At 50.1% G+C, this 27,032-nt stretch overlaps 2 protein-coding genes across 3 annotated transcripts in view; one reads left to right on the forward strand and one right to left on the reverse strand.

The window, feature by feature from the left end:
- Nucleotides 1-22: 22 nt before the first annotated feature.
- Nucleotides 23-12,337, reverse strand: TUBGCP4 (tubulin gamma complex associated protein 4). Of its 2 annotated transcripts, XM_053365030.1 has the most exons (18): nucleotides 12,203-12,337; nucleotides 11,867-12,109; nucleotides 11,150-11,254; nucleotides 9,733-9,786; nucleotides 8,019-8,075; nucleotides 7,586-7,665; nucleotides 7,175-7,376; nucleotides 6,532-6,697; nucleotides 4,899-5,023; nucleotides 4,157-4,207; nucleotides 3,904-4,009; nucleotides 3,519-3,626; nucleotides 3,070-3,208; nucleotides 2,734-2,911; nucleotides 2,423-2,557; nucleotides 1,626-1,742; nucleotides 1,088-1,227; nucleotides 23-628 (listed from the first exon to the last, which is right to left on the reverse strand). In XM_053365030.1, exons 1-18 carry the CDS (start codon nucleotides 12,287-12,289, stop codon nucleotides 613-615), a joined length of 2,109 nt encoding a protein of 702 aa, XP_053221005.1. In that variant the 5' UTR covers nucleotides 12,290-12,337; the 3' UTR covers nucleotides 23-612. The 2 variants fall into 2 exon arrangements, with proteins under 2 accessions (XP_053221005.1, XP_053221006.1); XM_053365031.1 differs by lacking the exon at nucleotides 11,150-11,254.
- Nucleotides 12,338-15,300: 2,963 nt separating this feature from the next.
- Nucleotides 15,301-27,032, forward strand: part of IQGAP1 (IQ motif containing GTPase activating protein 1) — a 46,189-nt gene continuing 34,457 nt past the window's right edge. The window contains exons 1-2 of the mRNA XM_053365029.1: nucleotides 15,301-15,606; nucleotides 20,200-20,299. Of these exons, the coding sequence (XP_053221004.1) occupies nucleotides 15,552-15,606; nucleotides 20,200-20,299 (155 nt within the window). The 5' untranslated portion in view covers nucleotides 15,301-15,551. The remainder of the gene's footprint in view (nucleotides 15,607-20,199; nucleotides 20,300-27,032) is intronic.

Below are 27,032 nucleotides of genomic sequence, written 5' to 3' on the forward strand. Positions count from 1 at the left end.
CCAGCAGTCTTGCACCACTTGTTTATTCTCCTCTCCCTCAATGTGTGAGTGAGAGGAAAAGAAGCTGCACCAAACCCCACACACAAAAAGTAGAAAGAACACTTTCATTGGCAGACTCAGCCCAGAATGGAAATATACAGTATCTTCTCCCTGCTTCCGTATTTAGAGACACGAAATTACATTTTCAAAAAAGCAACTTTCCTGCAGTTAATCGCACTTTTCCATTAAGAGCAGGTCAACGCTCGCCCTGATTTGCACAATGTGGCTTCTGGATGACGAGGGCAATGAGAGAACCTCCTTTGCTCACAGCCTTACTTGCAGTGCTAGCAGTAGAAAGAGCCAAATTCGCTGACAAGTGACAGCAGCATTTGAAAAAATTCAAAGTCAATGCTAAGCAGCACTTTCACTTCCGGAAAAACATGCAGCATAAGGAGAGCAGCACTAGAGACACATATAATGAAGCACACACTGACGGAGTCCTTTCTGAGTGCCAGGATGAGGCCCCAATATCTCTCAGCACCTTCCCCTCCAGAAGTCAGAACATGTATCCTGACCAGAGCAGGTTTGCTTCCCAGAAAAGGTGGCAACGGCCTTCATTGTGAGACTGGTGGTCTATTCTAATCCCACACTGTAGAGAAAGAAGGGGCAGTTAATTAGAGGAAGGGCTCTGTGGCTGCAGAAGGGAGAAGGGTTGTGTAAATTGGGCACAGTAGCCAAAACTGCATGATGTTAGAGATGCACACACATATTATTTACAGACCACACAGCTGGTTATAAATACATTTATATCCCACCTTCTGGCTCCCAAAACAGAAACAGCAGAAAGTCTAGATGATGCCTAATCACATCCCTCTCACCAGCAGCTCTCAAATAGGCTTAAGACCTTGTGTGTTTCTTGGTTAGTAACAGGCCTGTGTAATTAAAGATCCCCAGTCCTTGGGAAACCTTAAGCCCAAGAAGGCAAGGAAACTCAGGCTAAGGATGGCTGTAGAAGAGTCCACATTCAGGCAGAGCCTCCCACCACCAGCACCAGCAGGAATATAAATAAAGGGGCTTGTGTGGTTTCCTGGCACTCGCCAAGGCCTACCTGCCCAAGGTGCCTCCAGCCTGGGTATAGTATTTGTTGTAGTCAAGACGTAACAGCAACTGAGCCAAGTCTGAATTGATCTGGTGATTGTGAACACTGGAAAGGATCTTGAAAAGGAGTGAAGACTGACAGCTGAAGCCCTGCAAAGGTAAACAGCACCCATGAGCCATAAATTGAGGGCTCTGCCTTAGCAGAAAGGGCTGAACAGAGAGGACTTGAAGGCTACTCGAACCCATATGGGGAGGAAGCATCCCAGGCAACTGCCCCACCTCATTGCTCACCCTTTGGGAATTGCTGTCCTGGAGGAGGAAAGGCCCCAGCTGTTGCTGCCAGTATGCCACAAGGGCCTGACCAAGGCTGTTTCTGATGAGCTTCATGGAAGAGCAATGGCCAGACTTCTTGTGTTCCTCCCCCCTCCCCCACCCCACGCTGAATTCATCAGAGAGCTGCCTGTTCTGAGTTTCCAAAATGCTTCCACAGGAGAGATGCCCCAAAAGCTTTGGGCGATGTTTTTCAGGTAGAAAAGTGCAAGGCCCACCTTGGCCAGGATGCTCAGCTGGGCCGTCCCCCGCTCATCCAATGGTCCCCGGTTCTGGCTGACAAGTGAGCAGAAGCTGTGGCATAGATCCAGTATTTCATTCAGACAGTGGAAAGCCTGCAAAACCAAAGAGCAGAAAGGAGATGAAGGCCCAGAGGGCCTCACCAGAGCAGATGCTTCTTGTCTTGCCCTTCCGCAGCCTGAGATAATGACAAGATTCAGCAGGATTATTTGGACTGGTTTACTCAAACCATTTCACTTCTTGCTTAGTAGAGCAATTCTTAAGGTCTAATGGAGCTGATGCAAACAAACAAAACAAAAATCTTCATACACTGCACAGCAGCTACCAAAGCCTGAAATTTCTGTTCAAGCATCATAAGCTGCTCTAAACCTGAGTTTCCAAGACCAATGAACATACCTCCTTGCCTGGTGCTCTGGGGAAGGACTTTGACAGGCTTCTCCAGATTGCCAAATGCTACCAAGTCACCAGGAAAACACTCCCCCCAAAAACACATGAAGGCAAACTGACACACTTGCAGTTCATTTATTTTCTATCCTGCTTTTCTATACAGACCTGTACCTCATAATTCACTTTAGCAGGTAAGGGCTTTGGTTGTGCTCATGGCCAAGCAACACAGCCATGTTCACAAGGGTCTGGCTTTTGCTTTAGTTCCTTCTTGCCGTGTTTGCATTGAAGTGAGCTAGGAGTGCTGCACTGGATGGGCATTTGGACTATTTGAACATGACCAGTTCTTCTCCTGGGAACACAAGGCAAACAGACTATGGGGATCACTCACTGGTTTCAGCAGAATGAAGGACTGTGCTAGGAGATTGCTCAAGAAGTGATCATGTGCCAGTCGAATGCTCTCAAAGTCACGGGTGGAGTTGATCTGCTGCAGAAGTTGGGAGAACTGAGACTCCAGAACATCCACCTGAGGATAAGGAAAAATGAGGGAGAATATACTGCCTGCTGTTTCCAGTCATTTCCAGCCATCAATTTTTGGTGGGAGATTTAGGGTATCTCTGGGAGAACTGGCTAGTGCATATCCCTTGGAGGAGCAGCACCGAAGCCTCGGAGTTAGCCCCTGAGACCTGTGTTGCTGCTCACCTGCAGGTAGTACTGCAGATTGTCTACAAGGAAAGTCATGTGATGGCGCAGTTGCCACTTGATGGCATCTGTCCTGTTGGATTCCAGGCGCTTGCACCACATCTGTAGAGCCCAGCAGTGCTGCAGCTCAGCCTGGACTCGACGCACACTTAGCAGGTACTTGAAGACCACATTGTACCTGCAAGCCAAGAGGAAGGCAACAAAAGATAGCTGGGTCAGGTCTCTGAAGCTCAGACCAGGCCAGCATCTCCTCCTCCCACCCACTACAATAAACCTTTTGACACCAAAATGCCACAGAATCCACCTGGAAACAGAAACGGATAAAGTGGCCCTCACTTTTCCAGGACGGCAGGAGTAAAGAGGATATGCAGGGGCCACTGCACTCTGTAGGAGAGCCCCAGAGCAGCCCAGCCTGATGCGGGGGATTCATGGGGAGACAGTTCCCGAGAAGGCGTATCTCGAGCTTGAGCGGCATCTGAAAAGGAAGCCAGGAAGCAGGTGGGCAACAATACGGCTGCAAGCCTTGCTGGACCCCACCCTCCTTCCCTGCCACCCTCCTTCTCATTTTATCAATGGGCAGCCAATGCAGGTGAGAGACTTGCTCCAGGCCACCCAGGGGATTGACAAGACTGGCCTTGGGCTTTGAACTCCCAGCTTCCCAGACCTAGGGCTGCCATTCTGCCTCTATGGAACCAAATTGGCTTTGTGGCTCTGTGCTTGCAGTTGTGGTGGGTCCTAAACCTGCCCTGCTCAGGGCTGCTTGGCTCCCTGGCACCAGCACTCACCTCGGTGCTCCTTTCCATAATAGTGGATGGTCAGGTGAAGAAGAGGAAGCAGGTTGTCATCATCAAGCAGCACTTTGTGGGCAGATTGCTGGAAGGCCACATTCACATCTGAGGAGGAGAGCCAGACCAGAATGACTTACTCCAAATGAGCGCACAGTGAGCAAGGAAGGCACAGTCACCTGTTTCCACTCTCCCACCCCCATGCCCTTTTCAGAGTTTGTGCCACAACAGCTTACAGAACCAAACTGTGCCTATGCAGGAGCCAAGAATCTTGGTACAAAGGCTTGGGAAGCAGGGAAGTATCTGAGTAGAGAGTTGTCGGTCTGATCCACCAACCTTCTCGCCAGCTCAGCCTAACGGAGAAGCCAGATCCCATGAAACTCACCATGTTCTGTCACTGCAGTGGGAGGTGTCTTCAGCATCTGCTGTGCAGTGTCAATGAAGGCCTGAAACAGTTCTCCTCTCCCCAAGAGATAAAAATCTTTAATAATCTAGAAAGGAGGAGAGAATGACTAAATGCATCAGGATACAGAACCCAGGAGCCCCTGCAAGCAACACTCCACTGGCAGGAGTGAGTCTCCTCCTACACAAAGAGAGATGAATAGCTTTGGAAGCTCCATATGGAGGTTTGCATGTACCTTCAGTTGTCCTATTAAATCTGATTCTTCCACCATGAGCTTCCACAAGTGCTAAGGGAGAGAAAACAGTCCATCAGCATCAAGAACCAGGGATCCTCAGCAGCAGCAGTTGCTGCGAGCAGCTTCCACCCCACTGCAGCCAGGACTTGATCTGTTTGCTTTGAGTGACGGAGACTACTTGCCCATTGCTGGGCAGGCTCTCCATGCTCTATATGGCAGGACTGACAAACAGCCAGTCTATGGGATATTGTAACAGTTGAGGCTTTTAAAAAGCTTAATTATTGTGCAGGGTGCATTAGCAAGAGACAAATGTTAATTCTGGATCCCCACCTGTCACCCCTCCCTCCCCCCCACCAATTAGACTTTTGAAAAGCAGGGGAGAGGACTAAAATCACCTCACTCTATGCATTGATCTGCCATTAAAATCAAATCTCCCACACAGAGATTAGGCTTTATTAAAGCTTTTATTGTTGCTAATGGGAGCTTTTAACATAGTGAGGCTTTCTTGGGAGGGGAGAGAATTCACTAAATGGATGCTGGTGGTGGTGATGGGGTTGCTCTGGCCTGGCCTGGTGCTTTTGACTCCATTCCTGCCACCTTCCCAGCATGTAATCCCAAGAAGGAATGTGGCCCTCAGGCTGAAAAAGGTTTTCCAACAAGCTCTGGCATGGGGTTTGCAAATGGCTCCCTGAAGCTATCTCACAAAGAACTTAGCACATGCAACTCTACAGCTACGGCTGACCTCCGCCACAGTGCTCCGTATCCAGTCCACCACTGTCTCAAAGTCCACCAGGTTGAAGAGAGGCTGCTGTTTGAGGCGATGCAGCTCAGCTGCAAAGGTGTCCTCCTGGTTCTTCAGGATGGAGCCTGTGAGGCAACAGAAGGCAAGGAAGAGTGGCCTAACCTGGACACAAGATGCCAGTCATGGCCTCCATCAGCAGAGCTTTGCAGAGGACGAAGGCTGTTCAAGGCTGCATCAAGATCCAGCTTGGAAAAGTGGAGGAGAGGAAAAGGGGAAATTGCTCTCCCACTTTTTCAAGCGGGTTCTTGAATAGGTCAGAATTTAAGACTGGAGAGTGTTTGAATTGTGAGAATTTGAAGACTTTCAAGCTCCTGAAACACACTGAGCTTCAATGAAGTTTTGCATCTGTGAGCACCAGAGCCTGCTCTCCTTTTTGCTTTGTGGCTGACAGATGCCAACAACCCAAACTTATGTAGTAGACGACCAAGATGATTCAAATATTTTAAACAGATGGAAATGGAAAACAGCTTCACTCCAGCCCACTGAGGACTGTGCAGTGCATCTGATGGCAGCAGATGCAACTACAATTTGGGAAACAAAGCAGACAATGGAGGTGGGCTGAGGACGGTCTGCCTTTGTTTTCTCCTGGAAACAGCTGGCTGGTATTAAGTAAAAAAATCTCTTGCTGTTCCAAAGTGGCCTTCCTAAGAGGAGGGCATTGTGGCTCCAAAATATTTTCAGTGCTTCCCAGTCGTTCTGTATTAAGTACAAATACCAGAAGCAGGTCCTTCCTTGGACCTGTTTTAAAGTGTGTGTGTGTGTGTGTGTGTGCGCACACACACACACACACACACATCCCCTTTCTCTGGCAGAGCAGAGCAGCCATCAGAAAGCAGCCTGAGAGCTAGACCCAGCAGGAAGACATTTTAATTCACTGTAAACATTAAAGGCACCTCCTTGGGGGCTGTACTGGTGAGGCAAAGCAACAACAGGGCCTCACTTTTTCTTTTCTTTTTACCAAAAGCTATGGAGCCACCATAGTAGGGACACTGGTGGCGTTGTGGTCTAAACTACTGAGCCTAGGGCTTGCCAATCGGAAGGTCGGCGGTTTGAATCCCTGCAACGGGGTGAGCTCCCATTGCTCGGTCCCAGTTCCTGCCAACCTAGTAGTTCAAAAGCACATCAAAGTGCAAGTAGATAAATAGGTGCCGCTCCGGCAGGAAGCTAAATGGTGTTTCCGTGCGCTGCTCTGGCTTTGCCAGAAGCGGCTTTTTCATGTTGGCCACATGACCTGGAAAACCTGTCTGCGGACAAACGTTGTCTCCCTCAGCCAGTAAAGTGAAATGAGCGTCATAGCCCCAGAGCCATTCGCGACTGGACTTAACTGTCAGGGGTCCTTTACCTTTACCTTTATGGAGCCACCATACTCTACCCCAAGGAAAGAGTGGCAGAGCAAGGAGAAGGGGTGGCTCAAGTGCTTTGCAGGGAGGGTCCATTCCATCTTGCGCAGACCCCTGGTGAGGCATCCCAGCACTTCCCTGCTGGGTGCCCTTATGAATGGACAGCCAAGAAGCAACCACCCTGCAGCTTTCAATCCTTGCTGCCCCCATGCAGAATGAAATGAGTCTCCTACCTTTTTTGGTAAGGCTCACATTTTGACTCTCAAACATCTGGACAGACTCTCCCACAAAAAGGATCTTCTCAGCAACTCGCACAGGGATGTAGGATGGCAGCATTTCAATCCGCAGAGAGAACTGCTTTGGGGATGGTGCCAACATGTTCTCCTCTTCAATCAGCCGCTGTTGGAAGGAGAGGTGAAAACGGAGGAAAGTCAAAGAACCCCACAAACAAACGTGGGGGCTCCAAGTAGAAAGCCCCACCCCCAATCCTGAGGTGTGTGTTAAGACTTAGTTGGAACCACCAAGCTGTGTCAGCGGGGAGCGGAGCAGGATTCTTGATCCATGAAACAATGGCTGAGGAGTCAGAAAAGAATACTTGAGCTATCAAAAAAGAAAGTTCCAGATCCAACTACAAAAAGATGACCGGAGGGGACTGAGCAGGTTTCACGAGGCAAGAGAGCACCTGGCTCAGTGGCTAAGCATCTGCTTTGCACGCAAGCAGCTTTGCATGTCCAACCCCCCAACAACATCTCCATGTGGGACCAGGAGAAGCCTGTGAAGCCCTAGGGAGGGGCTTCTAGGCAGTGTGGACTATGCCGATCTAGAGGGATTGGGAGGCGGATTCAGCTTTCTTTGTATCTAGCACCCAAACCTCACCATGTCCTGCAGCTCTCGCAGCTGTTTCCCCGTCAGCCCTCCGATCCCCAGGTCCTCCTCCTCCTCTTCTGGCTGAGCAGGGACAGACCCCGAGGAAGGGCCTTGCTTGATGAAGAACTCCTCATGTTGGTCCAGGAGCAGCCCATGCAGCATCCAGGCAGAGAGCTGCTTGTACATGGCAGCATGGCACATGGCCAAGACCCTGGAGGGAGGCACAGCAGCAGAGGGAAGGGGGCTTGACCAGGCTGCAGCCACAATGGAGCTGGTGCCATTGGTGGCTGGAGACAGGGAAACAAGCACCATCCAAGGCAACAGTGGGACTTTAACTTATTCAGGGGGCAGGTTCCCGGGACCCATAACCTGGCATTCCTCTTTAGTGCTTGGGCAGGAGCCTCCAGGAGGGTTTCTTACTTTTCCAAAGCACGGCGCACGGGCGGCAGGCCACCTCGGCTGTGTCTGTGAACCACCTCCAGGATTTGACAGCCATGAATCTGCAAATGAAAAGCAGATCCCTTGCAAGAGCTGATGTTGCCATATGTTCCTACAACACTGGCTGGCAGCTGGATTATGGAAGGTCCAGAGACCAGCTAGCCTAGATGGAGGAAGAGGAGCCCATCTTAAACTCCTCATCCACATGCAGGCAGCATTTCCAGCTCCCTGCTCTACTTTTCTGCGGATGATGGTACCAGAACTCCTACTTCCCATTTTTCACCTCCACTGAGGTGAGAGAAATCAGCACCATCTCAGTTACACACAAGATTTGCCCTCTCTTTTTAAATCAAGCCAGGCAGGTGCCTATAAAAAGAGGGCCACTACCAAGGGAAATCAGGATTCTCAACTGTACCTTCTGGGTCTTTATTTGCTCCACCACAGTCATCAGTGAGGGGAAAAGGAGCTGGAACTGCAAAACAAGAATCAGCTGGTGAGGAATGATTTGCTAGTTTGAGACAAGGATGGGGAAAAAGAGAACAGAGTGTTGTACTTAATGTGACAGACAAGATCTTTTTCTAATGTGGGTTGGGAATCCTTCTATGAGCTGCTCCTCCCACTCACTGCAATAGGGAAGGCTATGCAGAACAGCCTGTGTGGGAAAGAGCCTTTCCTAATTTCAATGTCACATAGCAAAATGGAAGTATCTTCCTTCTTCCACAGGGGCTTCTTGCTTAGGACATCAGAAATTGGAACTGGCTGCCAAGATTCTACTCACAGAGATTCACTCTGCCAAGGTACGTTTCCTAAACCACACACAATTACTTGCACCACACTTTAGGTTTTTGCAAACTTTCCGCATGATCAGGATCGTGTTCCTTAAGATAATGCCTGTGCAAGCCTTTTTCTCGAAACAAGAAAGGAAAGGCCTTCTATGTTGCCTATTGAACATCAGGCAAGAACGCAATAACTAACAAGGATCAACATCAATGCAGGCTATAAATGCAGTTCGGAAGACTAAGCTTCCCTTCAGACCCAAAGTACATATTAAATACTGCACAAAAGATGTGCCACCTTAATGAACCTGTTGGAAGAGGCATGTGGATTGCAGCCTTCTAGTTTCTCTGCGTGTCTACAGAGTTTCCTTGTGAAAAGCTCTGATGCTGCTGCCGCCACCTGGGCTGGGTCCAGAATTTTGCTATTATCACTGAAAATGGGCATCTGCCTAAACTAATGTTACCTTTCATGAGCAGGCCCTTTGCTCATAGGATGGGTACTCTAGCAAAAACTGAGCTTGCCTAGGCAGCCCCCTGCCCCACAAGAATGTGGTCTGATTAACCCCCTTGTCTTCCTTCAGTGCAGCCTGCAATGTAGAATAATTTTCAGTGGAAGGCAGCCAACAGGAGTTAAGAGTGATGCATACATACTCATCCCTAGGCAGCTCTCCTTTCTCTTTGGTGGGAAGAGAGACTGAGTCCCCTGTCAGGATCCGGCCTCTCCAAACTGACTAGTCCCTTAAGCAGGTGAATAAAGGTGCTCTGGGGGAAAGCTGGTAAGTGGCGCCTCAGATGGAGCCAGAGCTCTTGTATAAGATCCTCCATTCTCATATTCTAGTCACTCAGGATGATAAACCTTGTATCTCTATTTCCAAGCTTCCTGTGTCCAAAGAGCCTCTCTCTGAGAGACTCAAGAAACTACTCACCCATTGCTCACACTGGCAGTTCACAGGATGTCCCTTGGGGCAGGAGGGCCCTTACAGAGATTGGGATAGCCAATGAATCAGACTGAGGGAAGGAAGAGAATCCTTGCCTTTATGGAGGTTGTGTCAAGGCTTGCTCCTGCCTCAGATTTTTTATTTATTCCACTGCAGGAAAAGGATCGGAGACAGGAAAGTGGCCATGGAGCCCCATCCCTTGTGCTAGAGCTCCAGGGCTCAGCCAGACAAGAGCAAGAGCAGTTGAGGTCCTGCCCTTCAAAACAGACCTCCAGACCTTATTCAAGTCAGTGTGAACTAATACAGCTCACTCATATATACGAGCCTCATTTCAGCAGGCAACCATGAAGAGAAGGCACCATCCAGAGAAGGCAGCTCCTCTAAAAGAAGAGAGGTATGGACAGGGAGAACTTACTTGATCCAGCGAATAATTGACATGTGAGATGGTAAGGTGAGGATCGGCCAGGAACTGCAAAAAATGAAAGGTGGAGGTGAGAGACTGGAGTAAGTCTTTGTTTTGACTTGTTGTTTTGCAACCCCTAAGTTGCACAAGCAGGGAAGGAGCACTCCCTGGAGCTTTTTAAATATAGCAGTTATGTGGATGGCACTGTTTTCTACAGAGATCCAACATACATGGGTGGTATTAGCAATGCATGACACTGGCTGGCATGTCAAGAACTGTCTGTGTCCAGACCTTTTAGGTCAAAGCAGTGGGATAACAAAGCAAGGTTTATTCAGTATATTCGTTACCTACACTGGCCTGTTGCTTTTAAATTACAAATTGGTAAGCGCTGCTTTGAGGCATAATCTTGGGCTGTGGAGCCCTATGCCCGAAGCCAGGGAAAATACAGAAACTTGGTGCAGGTTGGCTTGTCAGGTAAGCACCTGCTGGGTCTGGAACCACCTCCAGGCTTATCACCTGCTTCTGTGGGGAAGGGAGCCTCCTCCACCCTGAGCTTTCAATATTGCATTAAGCTCCTCTTGCCCATTTTCTCAACTAGCCTTTTCTCACCTCCTCCTTCTGCTCCTTTCCTGCTCTTCCCCCCAAAAAACCCCCCATGTTGCTGCCTGTTTGGGAGATTCCTTCATCCTCTTCAACTGTGCTTTCCCTGCTCTTGCCTTCCAGGACTGTGCACCTGGGAACTCATGAGTTGGTGCTTTGGGCATCATGGTCAATGAGTTGCCCCAGCCCTGCACTCACTCTGCGCTCATTTTGGGTCTGTGGCTGCTGCCGACCCTTGACTTACACCCAGAGTACTAGGCTGGAACTGATTGGCTGCCAGTAACCAGATCCCCTGGGACGTTTTAGAACTTGGTGTTAGAAATGCTGTCCTTTTATAGCCATGTCTCTCTTTCCGTGCCCCCCACCCCCAAAGCTCAGGAGGTAGCTGCAACCAGTTCTTCTCTCTGAGCTTCAATTTTGCAACTGGCTCAGATGGGTGGATGCCGTGACCCTGCTGCTTACCAGAAGAGAAGCCTGTCTTCTGTTGCTTCAAGGGGCCAACACCTCCTCTGTGGTTTAGCTGCTACAGAGCTATGCAGCCATAGTGCTGGAATTTAATTTAATAGTCTGCATGGCTAATGCTTTTGTCTCTGTTTATAATGAAGGACATCATCAACAGATGCAATTTGATTGGTACTCTCTCTGCTAAGCAAGCAAGCAGCCATTTATGCTCTATTCTTGTACAATGTCTAGTTGTGGGGTGGCTTAGTGAAAAGGAGTCATGAATACAGATTAACAAACCACTATTAGTGGCAAAAACCTGCAGTTGGATTTGATGGGCAGAGCATCATGCAATATTTACTACAGAAACCCACTGTGCCCTCCTTACCTCCTGCTCCAAGTCAAGCAGGGCCTGCCGATATGGACGCAGCACGGCATCAAGCCCAGTGCAGAAAGCCCGCAGATAAATCCCTTGCTGGGAGGGGTGCAGATCCTGAAAGTGGATCAAGGAAGGGTTAATCTCCTGGCATGCATAAGGCTCTAGAACCACCTCTATTGCCATGAGTGGAAGCGACCCAAAGGCAACGCAACCCCCCTGTCCCTCCACTGTTCTGGGACTGCATCCTGCCACAAAAGCCCGCTTGCACAGGAGGTGCAATTAGGAGAAGGGCTTGTTCAATAAATGAAAGCCTTGCTTTTCAAGAAAGCTCCTTCGCAAACATCACTGTTTTTTGACAGCAGTATTACAGTACAACGTTCTTCCATAAAAGTAGCCAAAACAATGAACACCCCCAAGGCCCAGCAATTGAAAAAAGAAAGCCAAGGGAAAAATAAACCTGGAGGATCTCATGGACAGGGATGTGAGGCCCTTCTAGGTATTGAGAGGCAGGAGGGAGAGAGATATGGAGGCGGCCGGCTGCAGCCCTTGATGTTCTGGCTCTTTGGGGACTCGAGAATGGACGGAGAGAAACAGCCTGTGAGGTAAAGGGCCGAGTCGCTTCCGCAGAGGGTCACTGCCCATAAACGGCCGGAGAAGGGACAGGCAAGCGGGCAAAAGTGGGGGTCCCGCTTGCCTACCTCTGCACATGCTCAGGGGACCGCTCACCTGCGGCTGCACGGGCAGGGCTGCTGCTGCTGAAGGGGCTGACGGGGCGCCGGGGGGAGGCTGCTGCTGCTGCCCGCCCTGCGAGGGGCCTCCTTGCGAGGGCGGCGGTTGGACGTGCTCGGCTGCGAACTGCTCGACGAAGTCGCTGAAGCGAATGTAGAAGGCGCCGAGGCGGCAGACGCGGGCCAGGAGGGCGGCCTCGCTCGGGTGAAGGAAGGGCGGCAGCACCGGCTCCTGAGGCACCTGCGGGAGGGGAGGGCAACGAGAAGCCGGTTAGGGTGGGAGGCGGCGGCGGCCTGGGGCGCCTCTTCCCCAGGGGCCGGAGCGGGACGCCACCTGCAGGCAGACGCTGCCGCCGCCTCCAACGGCGACGAAGAGGCCTCCGGTGTAGCCGCGCAGCGCCAACAGCAGCTCGTGGATCATCGCGGCGGCCGGCGAAGAGCGAACGACGGCGCCCCGCAAGGCCCGACGGGAAAAGGAGGGGCTGCGCGCGCCTACCGCCTCCGAGCGCATAGAGCTAGTAAAAGGTTGGGAAAGGCAGGCAGCCCTCACCGCGCGTGGCTCGTTGGCCGAGCACTGCAAAGCTGAGCGGGACAGCGCTTCAAACCGCGAGGAGAGCGACAGCAGGAGATCTGCGCGCGGCTTTGCAAAAAAACAAAACAAAACGAAACACGGGCGAGGAAGCCAATCGCAGCAGGCGCTGCAGGGAAGATTTTGGGGGCGAGGCGGGGATGTGCTTTCAATGCACTGCTTGTACGTGTAGAGCTAGCAAAAGATAGCAGAGGCAGGAGGCTCTCGGCTGCGGGGCTGCGTTCAAACCGCCCGCGACTTTGGATGGAGGAGGGGCGGGTTTCAGAATGGAATTCGTAAGGTGCCCCGCGTGGGCGTAGCTAGGATTTGGGGGGCGGGGGGAGTAGGACACTCACCTGTCATCACCCTCTGTCTGGCTCTGTCTAGCAGATTCGGAATTAAATGTCCCAACTACAGTTGTTTTAAATTACTTTCTTTTGGCCCCAAGCGTTCAGGAAAATCTCAAAATCTTCAGACATTTGAAAACCAGAAAGTTAAATAAAATTAACATCAGGGAGTACCTTTCTTGCGGTTAACGAGTATATTTTGCAAAATTACAAAGAACTCGCTTTTTAGACACTAGAGCATTTACCACAGGTTCCAATAAGGCAGAATATTTGGCTAACAGAGCGGCAGCAAAGATGAATTGAGCTTTGATAGCAGCAGAATCTAGCTGGAGTGTCCATTTGCTCGTGTTGCCATTTCCTTCTAGTGATAATCTCTCCAACCCTTCAATGATGCTCATAAAATGCTCTTTAAATTGCTCTTTGAAAACTGCAATACTTTTAATTATTTGATTTTGGGGGGCAGCAGCTGCCCCCCTGCCTACACCCATGGTGCCACGAGGGGGGGCAGCAATGCACGTGGCTATGTAAAAAAAGAAACACTTTCCAACCGCTAGACAGATATATAGGGGACTCCCATTAGTGGAGACACGATGTTGGGGGGGGGCAGGCTTTTGTGTCCGGATTTTCACTTTTTGAAATATGGAAACTCTAGAGAGCTCTCAGTCGGAGAACGATGGTGGACTGGCTGCATTTGCAGGGTCATTTTAAAAACGTTTGTAGCCTGAAATAATATATCCGGAGGTTTAAATCAGAACTAAGTTACAAAGAGCAGGGACTCTGGTATTGGCTGCTACACGCACATGTGTTAGTGTGTGTGTGTGAGAGAGATTGCTACCCAGCGCTTTTTTTCTGGGGATTTGCATACCCCTAAACATTTTGTGAATCTAAGTTTGGCCTCATTGAGGGGCAGTATTTCAATATGAGTAGGAAAATGAGAGTACCCCTTAAAAAAACACACATTTATTTAAGGCAGATAAGGACAAGATGAAATTATACAATTGAATATAAATATAGATGGGAAATGGCTATGTATTGTGAGTACTTATCTACTTTAAAAATTTTTCACTTATGATCTTTTTCTCTTACTCCTTTATTCTTTCTTTGTTCTTTTTTTCTGATATCTTTCATTTCACTGTTTTATTGTGAATAGCATTTTATAGAGGTATAAATAACTGTAAATATGAAAAGAGACAAAATATTCTCTATTTTTTTCCCCTTGGTTAGATGCATTTTCTTTTTCTTTTGTATTTTCTTTTGTTGTGAATATGTATGTTTTCTAATTTGTACTTAATAAAAATATATTAAAAAAAGAGAGTACCCCTAAACATTTTTTTAAAGAAAAAAAGCACTGTTGTTACCTAATAAAAAAAATCTGAATTTTTCTTATGGTTTCCAGTTGGCGGCAGGGTTGCCAAGTTGAATAAAATATGGGAGGGCAGGCAAGCCCCGCCCCGCATAATCGATCACATGACAGGGTGCCAGGCACACAATTTGAATGGCAATGACCATCAATGGGGGGGGGGCATAGCTGTCAACCTTCCCCTTTTTTTTGCGAGAAATTCCCTTATTCCAGCGCTGTTTCCGGCTGCTATCCCGGATTGTTAGATAGTCCGCAGGCTGTGCCCGGGACAGGTGAGGCTGCTGATCGCTTATTTTAGAGGCTGCTGATCCCTTATTTTCAAATCTGAAAGTTGACAGCTATGGGGGGGCTGGACCCTCAAATATTTTATTGGGGGGGCGGCGAAGACTCCTCGGCGTGACTCCTATGAGGGCAGGAAAAAAATTCCAGCAAACCGAAATACGGCCTCGTTTCTTCGTGGGCTCGCCAAAATCTGCCACCTTTAAAGGAAACGAACCTTCCTCGCCCCACTTCTATCAATGTGCCCCATTGTGACTTTGATTCCTCCCGCTTTGAGGTGCCATCCCCACCCCCCGAGCATGCGCAGAATGTCTCCTCTTTCCTCAGGGAACAAGCAACCGATTTGCTACCAAGCAGGGCTGAAGCCATCCAATGCCTCTCATCCCCGCATAGTATAGCTAGATCGCCCTGGAGCTGACTTTATATCGGTGGGGCTCCCTCCTTTCAGAGGAAGCGGAGGCAGCTCACTCCGTGGTGGCGTCCGCCTGTTTCCTGCAGATCCTTCGCGATTGCACGGGGCACCACCCCCGCTTCCCAAATGGGTCCCTTTGCCCCAGTGTCTTGTTTCCAACCGCAGCTAGCCCGGAGCCGCGACAAGGAGGCGGAAAGCAGGCAATACGAAGGCAAGCCCTTCCTCGTCGGCAACAGCGGGGTATCCTGCCTCTGGACGTGGAGGTTCTCCGCGGAGTCGCAGGCGTCTTCAGGAAAGGGACCGTGCATCGCCTCTCCGGCTCTTCTCCGGTGGGAGCCCTTTCCCCGCTGCGTCGCTCCCCGGAGAGGCTCCAGCCGCCGCTTCTTCCAGCAAGTGCCCACTGGGCGGGGCGACCTGGCGGAGGCTCCTGCCAAGCTGGTTGGGCTGGGAGGTGCAGCCGGAGACACACCCCGCTGGGCTGGCCCGACAGCGCCGCCGCCGCGCCAGGAAGGAGAACGGGCGGCCGCTCCCTACCGCCTTCCCCTCCGCCTCCACCTCCTCGCCGCCGCCCAACGGACGGAGCGGACACTCCCCTCCCGCGTTCCGAGCAGCCGCCGCAGCCTGAGAAACAGCAGCAGCCTTCTCGTCCCGGCCGGACGACCGACGGGCTCCGACTAGACGGAACCGCCGCTGCTCCCTCTGCCTTGGCTCGTCCTCATGGCCACCCCGGAGGAGATCGACGGGGCGGGCGTGGCCCGGCCCCACTACGGCTGTGAGTCTCGGGCCAAGGGAGGGAAGGGCGCGTTGCTTGCGGCTTGAGAGATGCCTCGGGCCGTCGGTTTAGTGCCAGCGTCTCCTCCTCCTCCTCCGGGGCCGCTTTGTTGGAGCTGGCGCCCAGGCACAGCCCTTACCGGGCCCGGAGGAATCGTTCCGGCTGGCGGGGAAGGAGGACGCTGGCTCGCTTGCCCGGGGCTTTGGGTTTATTTGGCCGAGCAGGAAGCCAGGTCCGCTGTGAAAGTCTCGTCGCCCCCTCAACATGGCGGGCGGGCGGGCGGGAAGCAGCGCTCCCCGGATTGATCGTGTGAACGGCCTTCCTCGCCGAGCGGCGCGCGTTTGTCTCGGGCTCGTTTGCACGCGCTGTCGCTTTTCGCGGGGTCACGGGCCGGGTTCCCTGTTGGGCATCTTTGAGCAAAGCAGCCGCTTTCTCTCGCGCTCTTTCTTTTCCCGGGAGGGCCTGGGGTGGGGGGAGAGGAAGAGGAGGAGGCCCGATTTTAGGGGCCATGGGGCGGGGTAAGGACCGCTCCCCTCCCCGAGCAGGAAGGGCGGCGACGTGCAGCTCCTGGGGCGGGTCCTCGGCACGAACTGCCCGTTCTCCCAGCTCCGTGGATGCCTCGTTTCGCCAAGCGCAGGAAGCTTGGCTTCCACCGAGCAGGGTGGCAGCCTTTGGGCCAATCAAACCTCCATGGTTGAGGGCAGTCTACCTTTCCACGTGGGCGTCAGCGGATAACTCGCTGGTTTCTGTGAGGAGGAGTTTCAGGGCTGGACTAGTTGCAAAAGGTGTCATACCAGCGAGGCAGTGCTTAGCCGCCCTCACATTTTGTAGGAGACACCTTGGCATCCCAGGGAAGTATTGAGAGCTTCCCATAGAAAACATTGGAAGAGTCCCAATATTTCAGTGTTGCTGGGCTCAGGCGACTGTGTGTTCTCTATTTCTTGTGAACTCTGGGGATGACACCCCTTTGTGCAAGTGGATGAAGCTCAAGGTTTCTGCCTGCAGCTGAGTGCTGGGTTTAGGCTGGAAGTGGGTCTGAGTAGGCTATAACCTGCTGGATTTCTGCCTGCTAATCCAAGCTACCCTTTCCATGTAGAAAGTGGGGGAATTGAGCTGTCCATTTTACATTGTTTGCCAGCATTCCTGCAAAGACCTGAAGGTTCTCCCTACCCCATTTCATCCTCCCTGTGAGGTAGGTTAGGCTGAGAGACAGGCCTGACCAGGGATCAGCCAATGAACTTTTGGGCTGATGGGCATTTGAACCTGGATCTCCCCACCCCTAATCCAGCAGTCTAACTATTACATCAGCCTGGCTCTCTGTATTGGTGGCAGAAGGGGGAATAAAAAAAATGTTGAAGCCTTACTTTAAAACCCACATTTTTTCATAAGTCAACGCTGCTACTTTTTGTGGGTGGGCTGTTTGAATAATGCTGCTTCCCAGTTCCTGCTATGCCAAACTGCCAGGAAATGGCAACATCGAAAACAGCCACAGGATCTGTCTACAGGCAATAAGGATGGTGGCTCTGTCCTTTCCTATCTCTCCAGGCGTAGTTTCAAAGCTGGAAGCAGGAAGGGATTGCTCTTCGGCGGCTCTGGAACTGCTGGCTATGGAATCAGGCCAGGCTGGTGAGGTGCAAAAGGGGCTATTACTATTATTTATTAAATTTGTATACCACCCTTCATCCTTAGGCCTTGGAACGATTCACAGACAGTGGGGTTTGTCTGTTGCAGGGAATGTTTATGAGCATCACCAGTTTTTCCTCTGTGAAATGGGTACTTCGTGGTGGCCCTGACAGATTTTTAAAAATATATCCCTGGGCCCAGAAATGCTGGGGACCCCTGCCTTAGGGAGAGTACAGCCCTTCCAGAGCATGTGGAGCACCACCATCCTATCAGATGATTCTTCTACCTTGTCAGGTTGACTTTTCAGTTTATTGGGCCTCATCCAGTCCATTATTGTTTCCAAACACTTGCCCGACAGATCTGGTTTTCACCAGTGGATGAGCTCATTCAGTGGCTTCACATAAAGGTTGAAAAACATTGGGGCAAAATGGCAAATGTCACGGGACAGAAGTACAGTCATACCTTGGGTTACAGCCGCTTCAGGTTGCGTTTTTTTGGGTTGCGGACCGCTGAAACCCGGAAGTACCAGAACGGGTTACTTCCGGGTTTTGGTGGTCGCGCATGCGCAGAAGCACTAAATTGTGCACTTGCAGAAGCACTGAATCGCAACCCGCGTGTGTGCAGATGTGGGTTGTGAACATGCATCCTGCATGGATCACGTTCGCAACCTGAGCGTCCACTGTATCCACAAATCTCTACCTGGAATTGGCCCAGCAGGTAGGAGTGGATGACCCCGTTAGAAGCAGTGAGGCACATGTGGATGTATATATACTATCCATTTAAACACACCCCATAAATAATCCTGGGAACTGTAGTTTACCATTCACTGAGCTACAGTTCCCAGCACTCTTACCAAATTGCAGTTCTTTGTGGGGTGGTATAGGAACGTGCTGTCAATTACAGCATGTAGCTCTAATCTGAGCCAGAACTTTTCAGCTCCAGTGTTGGAACTGGAGCATCTTGTGTGCAAGTCTTGCTCATCCTGGCTGCTCAAGGGATGTCAGGATTGTCTCATTCAGATGACTGAAAAAATGAGTGTCTCTTGAACTGAGGATCTTCTCCCAAACCACTATGTTAAAGGAAGCCATTTTAGGATCCTCTGATTTAAATAGTTTCCCGGGAATATAATGTGCACTTGTAAAATATCATAGAATTGTGGACCTGGGGGGACCCCAGTGGTCATCTAGTCCAACCCCCTGCAGTGCAGGAATCTCAGCAAAAGCATCCATGACAGATCCTTAAAAACCTCCAAGGAAGGAGAGTCCACAACTTCCTGAGGGACACCTTTCCACTGTCTTAACAGCTCTTATCTTGGGTCCTGCAGCAGTGGTTGTGAGGAGCAGGGCCTTTTTGGTTGTGGGGCTGGTGCTGTGAAGTACCCTCCCACTGGAGATCTTCATTACCGCTCCATTATAGCCTTACCTTTCCAATTAGATTTGATGGAGACTTTTTAAAATGTGGCACATTGGGCTGTTACCAAAGTCACCAAATTAAAGCTGACTTTCCTATGCAAAGGGAATCAGTGGGGATCTCACACCTGAGGCAAAGTGCTACAATCTGTCAGATATATTTCTGTGGCAAATTATGAATATTTACCACTCTCAACCAAACAGCCTGGTATTTTTAGATGCAGGGAGGGAAGGTGGCCTTCCCTCTATTCTCCCAGAGGAGTCAGCAGAGCGTTCTCATGCCTCACTTTGGCTGGACCGTTTCTTTTCTGACTCATGGAGAAATGCGTTTCTGCTCACAAACTATCCTCCCATGCTTCTGGAAGGTTCTGGGCACTGACTGGTCAAGATCTTGAAGTTTTATACAGAAAGTGCCACTGAGAAGCCCCGCCCATTTCACAAAAGCTCACTTTGCCTCAAATCAAGTAGTTCTGTAGTGCAGAATCTCAGGTGTTGGTCTTAAGGTGTCGCAAGACTCCTTGTCTGATACAAAAGGCATGTGGGCTCCAGGGCCCAAAGTCTGCTTTTTGCTTACAAGGATTTGGAGTGGCTCTGTTTCATGGCAAACCAGGATGCTGTAATTATTATAACGTTCAGTTAGTAAGCTGGCTTGTTCAGCAAAGAGAGGAGGATGATGGTGATGATGATGATGATAATTATTATTTTATTTGGTTGCCCCAGCCACTCGTGCTGCCTCTGCAAGAGTCACTGATTTGTGTCTTGTCTTCCCCCAAGGCATGGGGTTAGTTTGTCTATTTCTTGTGAATGGTTGTGAGGAAGTCTCAGAAGAATGGTTGTTAGTCAGGAAGTCTCAGAAGAACTTTCAGTTTCAGGCAGTGCAGTGGCTTTATGTTGTCATCGCCTTGTTTTTTATTTGTGTCAATTCTGGAGGAGAGGAAGGGAGCACACTGAATTGTAAACTGTTCACCCTGTTGTCACAGCAGGTGTGTGCACCTGGCAAGTCTGTCCTTGGACTGGCTATCTGGATTAGCTTCCTCCTCTGTTGGAGCCTGGGGCCTCTGCTCTGCGTGGTGGAGCCTTATTTTAGTACTTTCTAGGGTGGGCAGGATGCTTCCTGCGCTGTGTTTTCGGTTGGCAAGCGTCTTCCCAGGGGAGTCTGTTAGATGAATCTGGGGTTAAAATTCTCCTGCTCCCAGTTTTTGCAAGCAAGGTTACTATGGCAATCTTCTTGCCTAAGGGGTGAGAGGGTGGGTAAAAATGCTTTAAATTAAATACATAGTAAAGTGGTATAGGGGAGTTGACTCCCCATTTGTTGCTTGTATTGAGGTGGGACTTGGAGGGAACAGGTGAGCCACTGAAAAAACCCAAAACCCTTGGCACTACCTGTCCTGTTTAGGGGGTTGGGTGGGGTGCCGGACCTTGGGTGCTTCTGGGCACCCAAGTGAGGCTTTGCTCCTTCAGCTCCCAACACCTCCCACTTGGGGACGACCCCCTGTTGAGCTGCACTTTGCCTCAGGGCCTTCTGGCTTCCCTGGACTGACCCTGTCCTGCCTTTTTGCAGCTGTCCTGGATAATGAGAGGATGACTGCAGAAGAGATGGATGAGCGGAGACGGCAGAACGTGGCCTATGAATATCTTTGCCACCTGGAGGAAGCCAAGAGGTAAGAGGGCCCTTTCAGAGGGGTGGTGAGCCCCATGCTGCTAACATGCCCAAGGGGTATCATTGGCTCAAACCACCAGTGGTGCTCATTGCGGCTGGGGTGGGGAGAGGAACAGAGCATCCCTGAGCAGTTCGACCTGCTGCTTTGTTGCCAGGCCTAGCCTTTTGCAGAAACAGCTGCCCCGTTTTCTGGCGCCTAGAGACAGGCCAATTAAGCTGCTCCGTTGCTTTCTCTTTGGCTGTGCCACTCCCACCTGCAGTTCCTGGTGGATTATTTTTGACCTCTTTTTACTCCTTTTGCTTTCAAAGAAACCTTATTTTCATATCATCTGAAGCTGCTCTGGAAAGAAATAGTATTTTAAGCATAAATCAGCATGTGATCGCCAAATTAATGAGCATGATTACAGGGCAGAATAATAACACTGCTGGATGCGAAAGCAAAAGGGTAGTGGTTAATAGCCTGGAAGATAAATCAGGTTTGTGGGATATGTCAGAAGGTGAGGGAAGCTTGGGGTTTAATAGGGAAGCTGCTTCCTGCAATGTGGGGATGTATCAAGAGTGTTTTGGGGTTGGTTATGGGTTGCGTTTGATCTCTGAACTGGCCATGGAGCTACAGGAGTGGAGAGGATTTAAGAGCAGGTTCAACACTGCTTTTGCAGATGCTTGAGGTGGATTGATGATGTCTTATGGTCCAGAGGCAGTTCAGGTTCTCTTGCTCTAGGAAGAGAGGAAGCTGCCTCATACCATTGGCCCATCTAGCCCAGTGTTGTTTACAAGGCAAGCCCAGGATTTCAGGAAGTGGTCTGTTCCCCAGTTCTGCCTGGAAGTGGTGTGGATCAAACCCAGAGACCTTCCCAAGGTGGAGTGGAGCCACCAAGAAGCCTTGTCCTGGAGCATCTTTCTCTGAGCATCTTGCCCCCTGCCCCCTTGAAGCTTCTTGGGAGCCTTTTCTGTGACAAGGCAAGCCCTGGAACAGGAACCAGAGCAAGGGGTTATCTCCACTTGCCAGGCTGGTATCTGGTCTCCCCTCCAAGCAGCACCTGAGATTTGGGCTGATGGGGAATCCCTGGCTCTGAGCTCCCATGAGTTCACCCCCCACCAGCAACATTTGCTGCCCAAGTTTGTGCGATGTGGTTGACCCTAACCACCTCCTTCCTCTGTCTCTCTCTCTCTCTTCCTAATATGACACAGGAACTGTTGGGCCAAGAATGAGATGAGGAAGTGACTCACGTTTTCCTCCCTCCTTTCTTTCTTCCGGGCCCAAAGTGCAGAGCCTGCAGCCTTGCAAGAGGCTTTGCGCCTCTGCAATTTGCGAAGCCTTTCCAGTTAGAAATTTTGGTTTGGTTAGTTGGCAATAAAGTGCCCTCTAGGCCCTTCTCAGCTAGTTTCCATCTCTTAAAGCTGTTGACAAAGGGCTCTCCTCTGAAGGGTGGAGAAGTTGTGGCGAAATAGCTGGCTGGGCTCAAGTGTTTCGTGAACTTCGCCTTGGATTGAGTAAATCTGTGGAGTCTGAAGCTATGATGGTTTTTTAGCTCAGTGTTGTTGAAGTGGATGCAGTTTGAAATCCACAGCGTAGGAAGCTTGTTGGATGGTCCGATTCGGGCAGCCAGGTGAGAGACCCTTTGATGCTGCCTGTCAACCAGTAGTGGGACCAAATACTTTCAAAACAGGCCATAACAAATGGATTAACACTGCCCACAGAGTCATGTTGGTTTCCATTTATTTCATTGGCCAATGAGAGAGCGTCTCTCTTTTTCTGTGGGTCATTAATCATTCTGATCTGATGTGAGCGATGGATGTGAGCGACTCTCTGATTGGATTCTTAGTGTCTGTCTGGATTTCCTGCTGCAGTCATAAATGTGCTTCGACATTCCTCTTTTCCCTTGTGTTCAATCTGGCTTGCTCTCGTGGTGTTTCCTGAAAAATCTGTAAAAGTAGTTTGCAAAAATAAAACTAAACCTTGGTTTTAGCAAGTATCCTCTTGTGGTTGTTCTGCTGCTTTGCCATGTGCAGCAAAAGGTCAGTATCTTTGGCTGGTAAGAGCATCTGCTCTGTGAAACGTCAGTGGGCTCTGCTTTGTGGACACTGTAGTTGCGGAGCAGCAAAGGCAAAACTTCCACTACTGCCCTCATGCTGATCCGCAGTTGATCCATCTGGGGATGAGGGACGACAGCCTTACTTTGTGGTTGACCTTCTGTTCCTTTGGGGAATAGACTTGGCATGTACAGAACTGCTGGCAAATAAACAGCCAATTCCAGTTTGCTGCTGTTGCAGTTCGAGGCTTAAGTTCATAGAATCCTCACAGTCCGAAGAGACCTGGGCGGCTGGCGATGATGCAGGATGCCCTTGACTTCAGCATCCTTGGTCAGAGGTCGCTGTCCGGGAAGGTGACCTCTAAGGAAATGCATCTACCACCTCCCAGCTGCTCCATTGCCTGGACAGTCCATGCCTCCAGGAAGAACTTTTGCATAATACATGCATATTATTTATATGCTGCGTTTCCATAGTTAAAACTATGTACAAGGCGACTTACAACATGAATAAAACCCACATAATTACAAATGTAATAAAATAATCATAAGCAATAAGACCATCAAAAGTACACAACCCATTTAAACAATATTCATGTAAATCCTAATATATATCTAAAATAAAGACAGTTTTTTCTTCCCCCCGCCTCTATTTTTACTTTTTCTCTTTTTCCTTTTCTCCTTTTTTATCTTTGTTCTTTTTCTTTTTTCTAATTTTCTTTTTCATTTTTCGGTACATGTTTTTTCTCTCCTTCTTATGTGTACAATTGTTTTCTTTTTGTATGTATGTAATAAACCACTGAGCCTAGGGCTTGCCGATCGGAAGGTCGGCGGTTCGAATCCCCGTGAGCTCCCATTGTTCTGTCCCAGCTCCTGACATCCTAGCAGTTCTAAAGCACGTCAAAGTGCAAGTAGATAAATAGGTACCACTCCGGCGGGAAGGTAAATGGCGTTTCCGTGTGCTGCTCTGGTTCGCCAGAAGCCGCTTAGTCATGCAGGCCACATGACCCGGAAAACCTGCCTGCGGACAAACGTTGGCTCCCTCGGCCTGTAAAGCGAGATGAGCCCCTCAACCCCAGAGTCGTTTGTGACTGGACTTAACTGTCAGGGGTCCTTTACCTTTTAATATGTATATTGCAAATAAAATTCTTTAATCCCCCCCCCCAAACAGTACCCACAACTCAATGGTTGCTGTAGTTCCTTCTCCTTGTAATTTGAGCCCATGCTGGCCCTGTTCTGGTGCAACCTATGTCATAAGGGATGAAGGCCAGCTCAGCTGATTCAGCCCTTTACTTTTCAGCTTTTGGGACATGCAAGGTTTCCACTGCTGTGCCCTTCAGAAGTTCTAAGCTTGTTCCCATTTTTAAATCCTCTCTCTACAGCCTGATAGATAAAAGCAACTCCTGTGTGGAGGCACCAGGCCCTTCCATCACATGAAATGCTGCTCTCTGCTTCCACGGCCAGGTTGGCCAGGGTTGGGAGGGAGGTGAGCTTGGTTATGTGTGCATATTCATTCATATATTTCATTCATTCATATCTCAGATGTACCAGCAGGAGCCTACAAAGCAATTTTTTTAAGCTTCTGTAATTTTTTCTTTGAATTGCTGTGGACAGGTGCTTATCAGTGTGCCGCACTTCTGCTCAGAGGTGCTGCACTTCTGCCCAGAGTTCCTCATTTCCTGGCTTGGCAGCCTCTCTTCCTTCCTCTAGCATACTTGGCATGATAGACACCACCAGCCTGCTGCAGATTCCTTTTGTCCCCCCTTCCAATCTCACAGGGCTTCTCAGTGGTCCTTTTCCGAGACAGCAAAGTGGAGACCAGAAAATGGTAAAGTACTACTGCTAGGTTTGGTGCTGTGATAACCGTCCCCTTAGCCCCATTCTTTCTTCTTCTTCTTTAAAGCCCACTTTTGCTTGAGTATGGAATAGCAGGTGCTTCCCCCCATGAGCCACTCTTGCCTTTCGGCTTCATAGAGAGGTTGCTGCTTGCTTGAACAGGATGAAGTTGAGATGGAAGGAAGCACAGACTGGAGGAGGGGGGATTTCAATCTTCCTTGCCGAGCTTTACTCTCTCTTTTTTAAAAAAATAGTTTTTTAAAAAAATATCAACATAACAAGTTATCAAAAACATATCATCTTCATTCCCTCCCATTTTCCCCTCCTCCCTCCCCCCCAAAACCCTCCCTCCCACCCCACCCCCAGACTTCCCTCAATTCCTCTCTCCAGTTTTTCAACACATATTATTCTCTGCATATTATAAAATTGTAAAGATCCTTAAATTATCTATCTATTATGTTAACAATAATGAATTTGTGTACTGTATGTTTATTCAAAACCTGCCAAGGAGTCCAATTCATTTTGTTGTTTGCACCTTTACTCTCTTAGTCTATAAAACTCTCTGTAAAACTCTCAGTGCATTGGTGTCACAGGCTCTCTGGGAAGTGGGGACAGGGATGGCTGCCCCCCCCCCACCTCACTGCCTCTTCCCTGAACTTGCCTTGAATTCATAGAATTATAGAGTTGGAAGGGAGCTTGAGGATCATCTAGTCCGACCCACTGCAATACAGGAATATGCAGCTGTCCCATATGGGGATCAAACCTGTGACCTTGGTGTTATCAGCACCATGCTCTAACCAACAGCTATCTAGATTCAAGCCCCTCCTCTGTGTAAAGGTAAAGGGTAAAGGGACCCCTGACCATTAGGCCCAGTCGTGGCCAACTCTGGAGTTGCGGCGCTCATCTCGCTTTATTGGCTGAGGGAGCTAGCATACAGCTTCTGGGTCATGTGGCCAGCATGACTAAGCCGCTTCTGGTGAACCAGAGCAGTGCACGGAAACGCCGTTTACCTTCCCACCGGAGTGGTACCTATTTATCTACTTGCACTTTGACGTGCTTTCGAACTGCTAGGTTGGCAGGAGCAGGAACCGAGCAACGGGAGCTCACCCCGCCGCAGGGATTCAAACCGCCGACCTTCTGTTCGGCAAGTCCTAGGCTCTGTGGTTTAACCCGTGCCCCTCCTCTCTGTGTAGCTGGGAGTCAAATGGCTGGGGCGTCTCCTGGGGGCCGATACTTCTGCCTTGGCTAGCATTTGCCTCCTTGTGCCTTCCTGGTTCCTCTGCCTCTGACTGCCTGTATCCTGCTGCTGCTCTTTGCAACACCCACCATCAAGGCTGGATAAATCCTAGCAACTATCTAAATTAGGCAGCTGGTCCCTACCACCACCCCCCATTAAATCTAAAACCTGATGCTGGTCCGTAGCCATTTTTCCAGCTCTGAGCCCCAGCCCTGCATGCCTGGGGGATCCTGGGAGGCTTTGCAGTCTTATGTCCTCCAAGTTACTTGCTAAGGACTTGTACGTGCTTGACAGTCGGGAGTTTTCAGCAGGTGCCTGGGCTTGTTATCGGTAGGGGAGGAGCCTGTGTTTTGGCAGCTGACAACAATGGGGCTCCACACACCTGGCAAGGATCCTCCCAGATGTGCCGTTGGAGATTCTGAAGCAGCAGCAGCAGCAGCGTGCCCAGGCTGATCCTTTTCTTCAGCTGCCGAAGGAGGGCTGTTGTCTTCTCTCTTTCTCCCCGCACTTTGACTTGCTGTGTGAAGGCTGGCCGTGCACACCAGTGCGGGTGAGCCAAGTGTGTCATGAGGATTCAGGCCACATTGACGCAGAAAAGGGATCTCCCAATTCCCCCCTCCCAGCTGCTTGAGCGCTGGCCTGGTGTTGCAACCACTGACCCTCAGTCAGCCTTTGGAACAAAGCACTCGCTGCTTGCCTGAACAGGCCCTGTGGTGTGGGAACTAGACCTTGAGGCCTTCAGGGCAGAGATCCTGGCTTTCTTTCAAGCACAGCCCGTGAAGGCCCCTTTGTGAGTACAGAGTGAGGACAAAACACCTCTTGGAAGAGGAAGTAACGTTTCCCTCCCGACATGCGTCTTGCACAAGAGAGCCACTTGCAGCAGGGTTTGCACCATGTCTTCTAGGTCGGAGACTGTCACCTTCCTCCCACCGCTGGGTTCAGTTTCAGGCTCTGCTTTGGTTCTGGGCTTCTTCAGGGCCTGGTGAGCAGTAGCTCATTTGGCCTTTGGAGTCCTTGCCCCTTTCTCTTCTCCCCTACCCCAGTTCTTGTCCACCCAGAGTTCTCAATAACCACAAAGCCTGTTGGTGTTCCGCCTCCTCTGAAAAAAATATTTATGTCGGGGTGGGAACCTGTTGTGGCCCTTGGAGTGCCCTTGGTCACCAAAGTCCGTGGCCATGATGGCTCTGCGTAATGGCGAAACAAATATTGACAGGGTTGGCTGCAGTCAGAGGTGGGCTCTTTGGTTGCCTGCCCAGTCAAGTTCAGCTTCCTGGTGGGACAGCACTTTCAGTTGAGTGGGTTTTGTTCATGCTCTGTCAGGTTGGACACCCCTCTCCAGTTGAGGCACAAATACCGATAAAATACTGCATAAACATGACTTAAAAGAACCCAGCTGTAACAAAAATTTAGCAGTGGTTTAAAACGAAATGTTTCCAGCCTATACTTCTCACCAGCCAGCCAAGATGGCACTCTGCTGCTTTCTGCTCTATGACCTTGCTCCTCTGCTTGACTGTTTTCCCCTTGTGACACTGGAGGTTCTTTGCAGTGTCAGGTTGGAGAAGGGAGGTGGGCCCATTGTGGCCCATTGTGACTTGGAAGAGGGCTTGGGCAAGGGGAAGATGCTGCTGCCT

This window comes from Podarcis raffonei, chromosome 14, assembly GCF_027172205.1.
Source record: "Podarcis raffonei isolate rPodRaf1 chromosome 14, rPodRaf1.pri, whole genome shotgun sequence".
Taxonomy (NCBI): Eukaryota; Metazoa; Chordata; class Lepidosauria; order Squamata; family Lacertidae; genus Podarcis; species Podarcis raffonei.